Here is a 13,572-nt window from a genome sequence, read left to right on the forward strand (position 1 = left end):
AATGTTGATCCATCCTCAGTTTTCTCCTTTCACAGCCATTAAACTCTGTAACTGTTTTAGTCACCGTTGACCTCATGGTGAAATCCCTGAGTGATTCCCTTCCTCTCCAGCAACTGAGTTAGGAAGGACGCCTGTATCTTTGTAGTGACTGGGTGTATTGATACACCATCCAAATTGTAATTAATAACTTCACCATGCTCAAAGGGATATTCCATGACTGCTTTTATTTATATATACCTATCTACCAATAGATGTCCTTCTTTGCTAGCCATTGGAAAACCCCCTGGTCTTTGTGGTTGAATCTGTGTTTGGAACTAACTGCTCGACTGAGGGACCTTACAATAATCTATGTGTGGGGTACAGAGATGAGTTAATCATTCAAAAATCTAATTGTAGACCTCCACAAGTCTGGTTCATCCTTGGGAGTAATTTCCAAATGCCTGAAGGTACCACGTTCATCTGTACAAACAATAGTACGCAAGTATAAACACCATAGGACCACGCAGCCGTCATACCACTCAGGAAGGAGACGTGTTCAGTCTCCTAGAGATGAACGTACTTTGGTGCGAAAAGTGCAAATCAATCCAAGAACAACAGCAAAGGACCTTGTGAAGATGCTGGAGGAAACCGGTACAAAAGTATCTATATCCACAATAAAATGAGTCCTATATCAACATAACCTGAAAGGCCGCTCAGCAAGGAAGAAGCCACTGCTCCAAAACCACCATAACAAAGCCAGACTATGGTTTCCAACTGCACATGGTGACAAACATTGTAATTTTTGGAGAAATGTCCTCTGGTCTGATGAAACAAACTGTTTGGCCATAATGACCATCGTTATGTTTGGAGGAAAATGGTGGAGGCTTTTAAGCCGAAAAACACCATCCCAACCGTGAAGCACGGGGGTGGCAGCATCATGTTGTAGGGGTGCTTTGCTGCAGGAGGGACTTGTGCACTTCACAAAATAGATGGCATCATGAGGGAGGACAATTATGTGGATATATTGACTCAACATCTCAAGACATCAGTCAGGAAGTTAAAGCTTGGTCGCAAATGGGTCTTCCAAATGGGCAATGACCCAAAGCATACGTCCAAAGTTGTGGAAAAATGGCTTAAGGACAACAAAGTCAAGATATTGGAGTGGCCATCACAAAACCCTCACCTCAATCCCATAGAAAATTTGTGGGCAGAACTGAGAAGCGTGTGCGAGCAAGGAAGCCTACAAACCTGACTCAGTTACACCAGCTCTGTCAGGAGAAATGGGCCAAAATTCACCCACCTTATTGTGGGAAGCTTGTGGAAGGCTACCCGAAACATTTGACCCAGGTTAAACAATTTAAAGGCAATGCTACCAAATACTAATTAAGTGTATGTAAACTTCTGATCCACTTGGAATGTGATGAAAGAAATAAAAGCTGAAATAATTCATTCTCTCTACTATTATTCTGACATTTCACATTCTTAAAATAAAGTGGTGATCTTAACTGACCTAAAAAAGAGAATTTCTACTAGGATTAAATGTAAGGAATTGTGAAAAATTAAGTTTAAATGGATATGGCTAAGGTGTATGTAAACCTCTGACTTCAACTGTATATGGGGGATACAATCTTCCCAGCTCTGCAGATTTTGCTGCAAGGAGGCAGAATCTTTCGATCATTTATTTTGGTACTGTCCATATGTAGCTCGTTTTAGGTCACAGGTCCAGGACTGGCTGAAGAATTGCAACATTTACCGAGAACTAACGCTGCAGATAGCCATACCGGGTGATTTGAAGTTACTTTACAAATGAACTCGAATAACCTGTACCCCCTCACATTAACTCGATACCAGTACACCCTGCATATAGCCTCGTGATTGTTATGTAATTTTCTTGTTAATTTTGATTTTTTGATCTCCTTGTTTATTTAGTAAATATTTTCTTAACTATTTCTTGAACTTTATTGTTGGTTAAGGGCTTATAAGTAAGCATTTCACCGGTTGTATTTGGCGTAACTGACCAATCAAATTTGATTTGATCCTAGCCCAGGCCAATGACCTGAGAGGATGGGAAACTACCACTCAACACACCCTGTAACTCTTCTGAAGTCAATTCTCGTACCTACCTCCAAGTACATCTCTGCAGCTGCCACCACAGCATTTATTTTCTGTGATTTCTGCAGTACAGTTGATAGCCATCGTGATGAACGCTAAGAGGCCAACCATACTCAAACATATTTCTCATTGGCCTATCGTTCTTCACTGCCTCAGCATAGAGCATACATCTTCTGCACTACTCTGACCCTGGCAACCTCAACCTGCTCAACCTGAAACCACCCATGGATCAGCCGAAAGGCTTGGTTCCACCTTCTCCAAAAATCTCACACTCACTGGACCAAGTGTATGTTTAACATAACCATGTCCATCACAGTTCGGTTTGATAGCTTAACGTGAGAATTGTGTTCCATCGTGCAGCGTATAATGTCTGATGGGAAACAAGTGCTTTCCGCTCTGGTGTCGTTTATTTATTTACACATTGGCTCTTTTAATGTTTTGATCACATGAGGAATGGAACTCCATAATACACTGAACAAAAATAAAAATGGATTTCACGACTGAGAATACAGATATGCATCTGTTGGTCGCAGATACCTTAAAAAAAAGTAGGGACGTGGATCAGAAAACCAGTCCGTGTGACCACCATTTTCAACTGTGGAACGTTGTCCCACTCCTCTTCAATGGCTGTGCAGTTGCTGGATATTGGCGGGAACTGGATCACGCTTTCGTTCACGTCCAGACCATCCCAAACATGCTCAATTGGTGACCTGTCTGGTGAGTATGCAGGCCATGGAAGAACTGGGACATTTTCAGCTTCCAGGAATTGAGTACAGATCCTTGTGTCATTGGACCGTGCATTATCATGCTGAAACATGGGGTGAAGGCGACGGATGAATGGCACGACAATGGGCCTCAGGATCTCGTCATGGTATCTCTGTGCATTCAAACATCCATCAAAAAAACTTGTGTTCATTGTCCGTAGCGATTGCCTGCTAATTCCATAATCCCGCTAACAACATGGGGGCACTCTGTTCACAATGTTGACATCATCAAATTGCTGGCCCACACATGAGGTCTGCCATCTACCTGGTACAGTTGAAACCAGGATTAATCCGTGAAGAGCACACTTCTCCAGTGTGCCAGTGGCCATCAAAGGTGAGCATTTGCTCAGTAAAGTCGGTTACGACGCTGAAATGCAGTCAGGTCAAATTCTCTAAAACGACGTTGGAGGCGGTAGAGAAATTAACATTAAATTATCTTGCAACAGCTCTGGTGGACATTCCAATAGCACACTTCCTCAAAACCTGAGACAACTGTGGCATTGTGTTGTGTGAAACTGCACGTTTAGAGTGGCCTTTTTTTGTCCCCATTACAAGGTGCACCTGTGTAATGATCATACTGTTTAATCAGCTTCCTGTCAGGTGGATGGATAATCTTGGCAAAGGAGAAATGCTCACTAAGAGTAAAACACACATTTGTGCACAACATTGAAAAATAAGCTTTTTGTGCGTATGAAAAATGTCTGCGATCTTTTATTTTAGCTCATGAAACATGGGACCAACACTTTACATGATGTGTTTATATTTGTTTTCAGTGTAGCCATCTCTGTGATATCCAAGCCAACGCTGCATGCATTCAACATAGCACAACCTTCAAGTATCAGACTTCTTTACATAGAATTAAACACAACCATCATGTGGTGTTCTAATAGAAAAGACGCAATTATCACAATTATTTCAATTTTACAGGAAATGTGCAATAACACTCAAAATAAGAGGCCACTTGACCATGCCAAAATTAAGTTCTATTAACTTTTTGTTGTTGTGAGGAGGGAGGCAGGTGCAGTTCTCAGTTTATACAAAAGAAAGGGAGGGAGGGTAAACTCTTCCTTGGTTGGCCTGCCCTTGTCTTGGTTGGCCTCTTAAGTCCAGTCTCCATCACTGGAGGGCCTCTGTGTTCCCTGGCTGAGGGCCTGTCTCAGGGAGCTCCAGCTGTTCACACTTAGTCAGTTTCAGGGTTAAGTGCTGGGAGATCTCATTGGGGTCGGTGTACAGAGCAGCAGGGACGTTCTGGAAGACAAGGAGGGAGATTTTGCAAATGACTAACCCTCTACAATAGCGGTATGATAGTATCATCTGCACGGTGACATGCATGAAGTAGCATGAATGATTTGGACAATATGTTTTAGACAAAATCATACGTACTTTTTAGCAAAAGGGTGGAAATGCTGACCACTTGTGGTTAAAAGTGACCTGAGATTGGAAGTTCAAACCCTGGCCGAGTCATACCAAAGGCCTTATAGTTGAATGCTCTTTTCTTGAGTCATAGAATTGCATTGAAATGACTTAGAATATGTGCAATTTTGAGGTGTGGCCACTTGGAGACACTCGCTCAAACCATTGTAATAGTTTTCTTATCCTGCACCTACTCCAAAATGTCAATGAATATTCTCATGTTACTGAATGTATCCAGAGTATTTTCAGATTTTGTTATTGACAGATGCTTTAAAAAGTTCAGCAAATGTAAAACGCCCATCAACAGGTTAATGTTTGAACTGTTGCGTCCTCACCTTCGGTGTGATAATTTCCCCATAACCTTCAAAGTGTTTTTGTTCAAATGCAAAAAAACTGGTCACATATGTTTTTTTCCACGAGTGTAAGGGGGTTTAAGGATCTAAGGCATCAGTGTTCCAAGCTTTCAGGGAGAAGACTGTACTAAACTACACATGTACTCTCCAAACAGAAAATACAATTCTCACCTGCAATTCTGAAATGTTGCTTTCTCGAGTACTATACTCTCGGATCATGTAATTCTTTCCAGCCTGTAAAGAAAACCAGGGTGACTCATTTCATAAGTAGCCTTTTCACAGTTGAACTTCTTAACAGTGAGTATTGTCCATTTCCTGCTAAAGATATCCACAGAAAATGACTCTCATGCACATCTACTGTGGTGGTTAATCATTTCTCAGGACAGCCCAGTCACACTTGCCTCGTGGTAGAGCCGCGTGTCATTTATCCGGACAGCCGTCACACTTGCCTCGTGGTAGAGCCGCGTGTCGTTTATCCGGACAGCCCAGTCACACTTGCCTCGTGGTAGAGCCGCGTGTCATTTCTCAGGACAGCCCAGTCACACTTGCCTCGTGGTAGAGCCGCGTTAGTCATTTCTCAGGACAGCCCAGTCACACTTGCCTCGTGGTGGAGCCGCGTTAGTCATTTCTCAGGACAGCCCAGTCATACTTGCCTCGTGGTAGAGCCGCGTGTCATTTCTCAGGACAGCCCAGTCACACTTGCCTCGTGGTAGAGCCGCGTTAGTCATTTCTCAGGACAGCCCAGTCACACTTGCCTCGTGGTAGAGCCGCGTGTCATTTCTCAGGACAGCCCAGTCACACTTGCCTCGTGGTAGAGCCGCGTGTCATTTATCAGGACAGCCCACTTGCCTCGTGGTAGAGCCGCGTGTCATTTCTCAGGACAGCCTACTTGCCTCGTGGTAGAGCCGCGTGTCATTTCTCAGGACAGCCCACTTGCCTCGTGGTAGAGCCGCGTGTCATTTCTCAGGACAGCCCACTTGCCTCGTGGTAGAGCCGCGTGTCATTTCTCAGGACAGCCCACTTGCCTCGTGGTAGAGCCGCGTGTCATTTCTCAGGACAGCCCAGTTGCCTCGTGGTAGAGCCGCGTGTCATTTCTCAGGACAGCCCACTTGCCTCGTGGTAGAGCCGCGTGTCATTTCTCAGGACAGCCCACTTGCCTCGTGGTAGAGCCGCGTGTCATTTCTCAGTACAGCCCAGTTGCCTTGTGGTAGAGCCGCGTGTCATTTCTCAGGACAGCCCACTTGCCTCGTGGTAGAGCCGCGTGTCGTTTCTCAGGACAGCCCAGTTGCCTCGTGGTAGAGCCGCGTGTCGTTTCTCAGTACAGCCCAGTTGCCTCGTGGTAGAGCCGCGTGTCATTTCTCAGGACAGCCCACTTGCCTCGTGGTAGAGCCGCGTGTCGTTTCTCAGGACAGCCCAGTTGCCTCGTGGTAGAGCCGCGTGTCATTTCTCAGTACAGCCCAGTTGCCTCGTGGTAGAGCCGCGTGTCATTTCTCAGGACAGCCCAGTCACACTTGCCTCGTGGTAGAGCCGCGTGTCGTTTCTCAGTACAGCCCAGTTGCCTCGTGGTAGAGCCGCGTGTCATTTCTCAGGACAGCCCACTTGCCTCGTGGTAGAGCCGCGTGTCATTTATCAGGACAGCCCAGTTGCCTCGTGGTAGAGCCGCGTGTCATTTCTCAGGACAGCCCACTTGCCTTGTGGTAGAGCCGCGTGTCATTTCTCAGGACAGCCCAGTTGCCTCGTGGTAGAGCCGCGTGTCATTTATCAGAACAGCCTACTTGCCTCGTGGTAGAGCCGCGTGTCGTTTCTCAGGACAGCCCACTTGCCTTGTGGTAGAGCCGCGTGTCATTTCTCAGGACAGCCCAGTTGCCTCGTGGTAGAGCCGCGTGTCATTTATCAGAACAGCCTACTTGCCTCGTGGTAGAGCCGCGTGTCATTTATCAGGACAGCCCACTTGCCTCGTGGTAGAGCCGCGTGTCATTTATCCGGATCAGAACTCCATCCACTCGCAGGAAGAACCTCAGAAGCAGGAAGAAACTGGTGGGCATCACTCTCTGTATCACACAAGTGGGTAACAAGAGGACAAGTCATTCTTCAAAACGTCATCAGCCTCTGAGGCAAGCATTTCAGAAAATGCATTTAACATACAGCCCCCGCAAGAGCATGTCCTTTGGTGTCATGGAGACGGACATATGGACATATGTTATCATAAAGTATCAGTCCCTGTCTGAAAGTACCACTCACTATTTTGACGCTGATCATTGACACTCCGTGGTCGTGCAGCTCGTCCTCAAACAAAAGCACGTCGTCGAAGAACATGATCTGCTCTCGCGCCTTCAGCTTCTCCATGTCAATGCGCTCCGACGTTTCTGTCGCCTGATGGAATAGCAGGTGTGTATTCATTAGTGCACACCATAGCAAAAAAATAATATTTTGCCACGAATATAAAAGTTTCTCATTAGACACATTCAGGTAGGCCCCTCCCCATTTCAGCTCATTTCATTCCTAGTGAATTCCCCCCCAGACAAGAGACATCTTGAGACCAAAAGCTTTAGAATATTAAGCCTATGCGAAAAAAGTATTGCGTTCCAGGCTAACTACATTGCAGTCATTGCATTTCATCAACCGATGGTTGTGTGACACATTAGTGACGGCACAGTCGGGCATCAGGCTGCCATATCATATGGCGTGGTGAGATGACGTGTTAATCACCTATCCAAGCAATGTGAGATCTGGCAGGCATCTGCAATAAAGTCTGTCTTAAACACAGCCAATGACTTACGAGAAAATCTTCCACTTAGTCATGCATCGATGTCAATATGAGTCTAAGTTTAAAAGCCTCTCACCGTCATCTGCAGGTCCTCTCCTAACAAGGTGCCTCTGTAGTCTGTGGTGTGTGTTTCACTACCTCCTTGGAGTGTTCAGATTCAGCCCTGGGGATACAGCCACATCCACTCACTGAGGTCACTGTGGTGTGTGTCCAGTCGTAGCGTTTCACTACCTCCTTGGAGTGTTCAGAATCAGCCCTGGGGATACAGCCACATCCACTCACTGAGGTCACTGTGGTGTGTGTCCAGTCGTAGCGTTTCACTACCTCCTTGGAGTGTTCACAATCAGCCCTGGGGATACAGCCACATCCACTCACTGAGGTCACTGTGGTGTGTGTCCAGTCGTAGTGTTTCACTACCTCCTTGGAGTGTTCAGAATCAGCCCTGGGGATACAGCCACATCCACTCACTGAGGTCACTGTGGTGTGTGTCCAGTCGTAACGTTTCACTACCTCCTTGGAGTGTTCACAATCAGCCCTGGGGATACAGCCACATCCACTCACTGAGGTCACTGTGGTGTGTGTCCAGTCGTAGCGTTTCACTACCTCCTTGGAGTGTTCACAATCAGCCCTGGGGATACAGCCACATCCACTCACTGAGGTCACTGTGGTGTGTGTCCAGTCGTAGTGTTTCACTACCTCCTTGGAGTGTTCACAATCAGCCCTGGGGATACAGCCACATCCACTCACTGAGGTCACTGTGGTGTGTGTCCAGTCGTAGTGTTTCACTACCTCCTTGGAGTGTTCAGATTCAGCCCTGGGGATACAGCCACATCCACTCACTGAGGTCACTGTGGTGTGTGTCCAGTCGTAGTGTTTCACTACCTCCTTGGAGTGTTCAGAATCAGCCCTGGGGATACAGCCACATCCACTCACTGAGGTCACTGTGGTGTGTGTCCAGTCGTAGTGTTTCACTACCTCCTTGGAGTGTTCAGAATCAGCCCTGGGGATACAGCCACATCCACTCACTGAGGTCACTGTGGTGTGTGTCCAGTCGTAGCGTTTCACTACCTCCTTGGAGTGTTCAGAATCAGCCCTGGGGATACAGCCACATCCACTCACTGAGGTCACTGTGGTGTGTGTCCAGTCGTAGCGTTTCACTACCTCCTTGGAGTGTTCAGATTCAGCCCTGGGGATACAGCCACATCCACTCACTGAGGTCACTGTGGTGTGTGTCCAGTCGTAGCGTTTCACTACCTCCTTGGAGTGTTCACAATCAGCCCTGGGGATACAGCCACATCCACTCACTGAGGTCACTGTGGTGTGTGTCCAGTCGTAGCGTTTCACTACCTCCTTGGAGTGTTCACAATCAGCCCTGGGGATACAGCCACATCCACTCACTGAGGTCACTGTGGTGTGTGTCCAGTCGTAGCGTTTCACTACCTCCTTGGAGTGTTCAGATTCAGCCCTGGGGATACAGCCACATCCACTCACTGAGGTCACTGTGGTGTGTGTCCAGTCGTAGCGTTTCACTACCTCCTTGGAGTGTTCAGAATCAGCCCTGGGGATACAGCCACATCCACTCACTGAGGTCACTGTGGTGTGTGTCCAGTCGTAAGCGTTCACTACCTCCTTGGAGTGTTCAGAATCAGCCCTGGGGATACAGCCACATCCACTCACTGAGGTCACTGTGGTGTGTGTCCAGTCGTAGTGTTTCACTACCTCCTTGGAGTGTTCAGAATCAGCCCTGGGGATACAGCCACATCCACTCACTGAGGTCACTGTGGTGTGTGTCCAGTCGTAGCGTTTCACTACCTCCTTGGAGTGTTCAGAATCAGCCCTGGGGATACAGCCACATCCACTCACTGAGGTCACTGTGGTGTGTGTCCAGTCGTAGCGTTTCACTACCTCCTTGGAGTGTTCAGAAGCAGCCCTGGGGATACAGCCACATCCACTCACTGAGGTCACTGTGGTGTGTGTCCAGTCGTAGCGTTTCACTACCTCCTTGGAGTGTTCAGAATCAGCCCTGGGGATACAGCCACATCCACTCACTGAGGTCACTGTGGTGTGTGTCCAGTCGTAGCGTTTCACTACCTCCTTGGAGTGTTCAGAATCAGCCCTGGGGATACAGCCACATCCACTCACTGAGGTCACTGTGGTGTGTGTCCAGTCGTAGCGTTTCACTACCTCCTTGGAGTGTTCAGAATCAGCCCTGGGGATACAGCCACATCCACTCACTGAGGTCACTGTGGTGTGTGTCCAGTCGTAGTGTTTCACTACCTCCTTGGAGTGTTCAGAATCAGCCCTGGGGATACAGCCACATCCACTCACTGAGGTCACTGTGGTGTGTGTCCAGTCGTAGCGTTTCACTACCTCCTTGGAGTGTTCAGAATCAGCACTGGGGATACAGCCACATCCACTCACTGAGGTCACTGTGGTGTGTGTCCAGTCGTAGTGTTTCACTACCTCCTTGGAGTGTTCAGAATCAGCCCTGGGGATACAGCCACATCCACTCACTGAGGTCACTGTGGTGTGTGTCCAGTCGTAGCGTTTCACTACCTCCTTGGAGTGTTCACAATCAGCCCTGGGGATACAGCCACATCCACTCACTGAGGTCACTGTGGTGTGTGTCCAGTCGTAGCGTTTCACTACCTCCTTGGAGTGTTCACAATCAGCCCTGGGGATACAGCCACATCCACTCACTGAGGTCACTGTGGTGTGTGTCCAGTCGTAGCGTTTCACTACCTCCTTGGAGTGTTCAGAATCAGCCCTGGGGATACAGCCACATCCACTCACTGAGGTCACTGTGGTGTGTGTCCAGTCGTAGCGTTTCACTACCTCCTTGGAGTGTTCAGAATCAGCCCTGGGGATACAGCCACATCCACTCACTGAGGTCACTGTGGTGTGTGTCCAGTCGTAGCGTTTCACTACCTCCTTGGAGTGTTCAGATTCAGCCCTGGGGATACAGCCACATCCACTCACTGAGGTCACTGTGGTGTGTGTCCAGTCGTAGCGTTTCACTACCTCCTTGGAGTGTTCAGATTCAGCCCTGGGGATACAGCCACATCCACTCACTGAGGTCACTGTGGTGTGTGTCCAGTCGTAGCGTTCACTACCTCCTTGGAGTGTTCAGAATCAGCACTGGGGATACAGCCACATCCACTCACTGAGGTCACTGTGGTGTGTGTCCAGTCGTAGCGTTTCACTACCTCCTTGGAGTGTTCAGAATCAGCCCTGGGGATACAGCCACATCCACTCACTGAGGTCACTGTGGTGTGTGTCCAGTCGTAGCGTTTCACTACCTCCTTGGAGTGTTCACAATCAGCCCTGGGGATACAGCCACATCCACTCACTGAGGTCACTGTGGTGTGTGTCCAGTCGTAGCGTTTCACTACCTCCTTGGAGTGTTCAGAATCAGCCCTGGGGATACAGCCACATCCACTCACTGAGGTCACTGTGGTGTGTGTCCAGTCGTAGCGTTTCACTACCTCCTTGGAGTGTTCAGAATCAGCCCTGGGGATACAGCCACATCCACTCACTGAGGTCACTGTGGTGTGTGTCCAGTCGTAGCGTTTCACTACCTCCTTGGAGTGTTCAGAATCAGCCCTGGGGATACAGCCACATCCACTCACTGAGGTCACTGTGGTGTGTGTCCAGTCGTAGTGTTTCACTACCTCCTTGGAGTGTTCAGAATCAGCCCTGGGGATACAGCCACATCCACTCACTGAGGTCACTGTGGTGTGTGTCCAGTCGTAGCGTTCACTACCTCCTTGGAGTGTTCAGAATCAGCCCTGGGGATACAGCCACATCCACTCACTGAGGTCACTGTGGTGTGTGTCCAGTCGTAGCGTTTCACTACCTCCTTGGAGTGTTCACAATCAGCCCTGGGGATACAGCCACATCCACTCACTGAGGTCACTGTGGTGTGTGTCCAGTCGTAGTGTTTCACTACCTCCTTGGAGTGTTCAGAATCAGCCCTGGGGATACAGCCACATCCACTCACTGAGGTCACTGTGGTGTGTGTCCAGTCGTAGCGTTTCACTACCTCCTTGGAGTGTTCAGAATCAGCCCTGGGGATACAGCCACATCCACTCACTGAGGTCACTGTGGTGTGTGTCCAGTCGTAGCGTTTCACTACCTCCTTGGAGTGTTCAGAATCAGCCCTGGGGATACAGCCACATCCACTCACTGAGGTCACTGTGGTGTGTGTCCAGTCGTAGTGTTTCACTACCTCCTTGGAGTGTTCAGAATCAGCCCTGGGGATACAGCCACATCCACTCACTGAGGTCACTGTGGTGTGTGTCCAGTCGTAGCGTTTCACTACCTCCTTGGAGTGTTCAGAATCAGCCCTGGGGATACAGCCACATCCACTCACTGAGGTCACTGTGGTGTGTGTCCAGTCGTAGCGTTTCACTACCTCCTTGGAGTGTTCAGAATCAGCCCTGGGGATACAGCCACATCCACTCACTGAGGTCACTGTGGTGTGTGTCCAGTCGTAGCGTTTCACTACCTCCTTGGAGTGTTCAGAATCAGCACTGGGGATACAGCCACATCCACTCACTGAGGTCACTGTGGTGTGTGTCCAGTCGTAGCGTTTCACTACCTCCTTGGAGTGTTCAGAATCAGCCCTGGGGATACAGCCACATCCACTCACTGAGGTCACTGTGGTGTGTGTCCAGTCGTAGCGTTTCACTACCTCCTTGGAGTGTTCAGATTCAGCCCTGGGGATACAGCCACATCCACTCACTGAGGTCACTGTGGTGTGTGTCCAGTCGTAGTGTTTCACTACCTCCTTGGAGTGTTCAGAATCAGCCCTGGGGATACAGCCACATCCACTCACTGAGGTCACTGTGGTGTGTGTCCAGTCGTAGCGTTTCACTACCTCCTTGGAGTGTTCACAATCAGCCCTGGGGATACAGCCACATCCACTCACTGAGGTCACTGTGGTGTGTGTCCAGTCGTAACGTTTCACTACCTCCTTGGAGTGTTCAGAATCAGCCCTGGGGATACAGCCACATCCACTCACTGAGGTCACTGTGGTGTGTGTCCAGTCGTAGCGTTTCACTACCTCCTTGGAGTGTTCACAATCAGCCCTGGGGATACAGCCACATCCACTCACTGAGGTCACTGTGGTGTGTGTCCAGTCGTAGCGTTTCACTACCTCCTTGGAGTGTTCAGATTCAGCCCTGGGGATACAGCCACATCCACTCACTGAGGTCACTGTGGTGTGTGTCCAGTCGTAGCGTTTCACTACCTCCTTGGAGTGTTCAGAATCAGCCCTGGGGATACAGCCACATCCACTCACTGAGGTCACTGTGGTGTGTGTCCAGTCGTAACGTTTCACTACCTCCTTGGAGTGTTCAGAATCAGCCCTGGGGATACAGCCACATCCACTCACTGAGGTCACTGTGGTGTGTGTCCAGTCGTAGCGTTTCACTACCTCCTTGGAGTGTTCACAATCAGCCCTGGGGATACAGCCACATCCACTCACTGAGGTCACTGTGGTGTGTGTCCAGTCGTAGCGTTTCACTACCTCCTTGGAGTGTTCAGAATCAGCCCTGGGGATACAGCCACATCCACTCACTGAGGTCACTGTGGTGTGTGTCCAGTCGTAGCGTTTCACTACCTCCTTGGAGTGTTCACAATCAGCCCTGGGGATACAGCCACATCCACTCACTGAGGTCACTGTGGTGTGTGTCCAGTCGTAACGTTTCACTACCTCCTTGGAGTGTTCAGAATCAGCCCTGGGGATACAGCCACATCCACTCACTGAGGTCACTGTGGTGTGTGTCCAGTCGTAGCGTTTCACTACCTCCTTGGAGTGTTCAGAATCAGCCCTGGGGATACAGCCACATCCACTCACTGAGGTCACTGTGGTGTGTGTCCAGTCGTAGCGTTTCACTACCTCCTTGGAGTGTTCAGAATCAGCCCTGGGGATACAGCCACATCCACTCACTGAGGTCACTGTGGTGTGTGTCCAGTCGTAGCGTTTCACTACCTCCTTGGAGTGTTCAGAATCAGCCCTGGGGATACAGCCACATCCACTCACTGAGGTCACTGTGGTGTGTGTCCAGTCGTAGCGTTCACTACCTCCTTGGAGTGTTCAGAATCAGCCCTGGGGATACAGCCACATCCACTCACTGAGGTCACTGTGGTGTGTGTCCAGTCGTAGCGTTTCACTACCTCC

The 13,572-nt window shown here is 49.1% G+C and overlaps 1 protein-coding gene across 1 annotated transcript in view; it reads right to left on the reverse strand.

Moving 5' to 3' along the window:
* Positions 1 to 3,540: 3,540 nt before the first annotated feature.
* LOC135548878 (TIP41-like protein) overlaps positions 3,541 to 13,572 on the reverse strand; it is a 34,482-nt gene continuing 24,450 nt past the window's right edge. The window contains exons 5-9 of the mRNA XM_064978936.1: positions 7,465 to 7,505; positions 6,863 to 6,994; positions 6,577 to 6,672; positions 4,793 to 4,855; positions 3,541 to 4,103 (exon numbers count right to left, since the gene is read on the reverse strand). Of these exons, the coding sequence (XP_064835008.1) occupies positions 3,972 to 4,103; positions 4,793 to 4,855; positions 6,577 to 6,672; positions 6,863 to 6,994; positions 7,465 to 7,505 (464 nt within the window). The 3' untranslated portion in view covers positions 3,541 to 3,971. The remainder of the gene's footprint in view (positions 4,104 to 4,792; positions 4,856 to 6,576; positions 6,673 to 6,862; positions 6,995 to 7,464; positions 7,506 to 13,572) is intronic.

Source organism: Oncorhynchus masou, chromosome 11 (genome assembly GCF_036934945.1).
Source record: "Oncorhynchus masou masou isolate Uvic2021 chromosome 11, UVic_Omas_1.1, whole genome shotgun sequence".
NCBI lineage: Eukaryota > Metazoa > Chordata > Actinopteri > Salmoniformes > Salmonidae > Oncorhynchus > Oncorhynchus masou.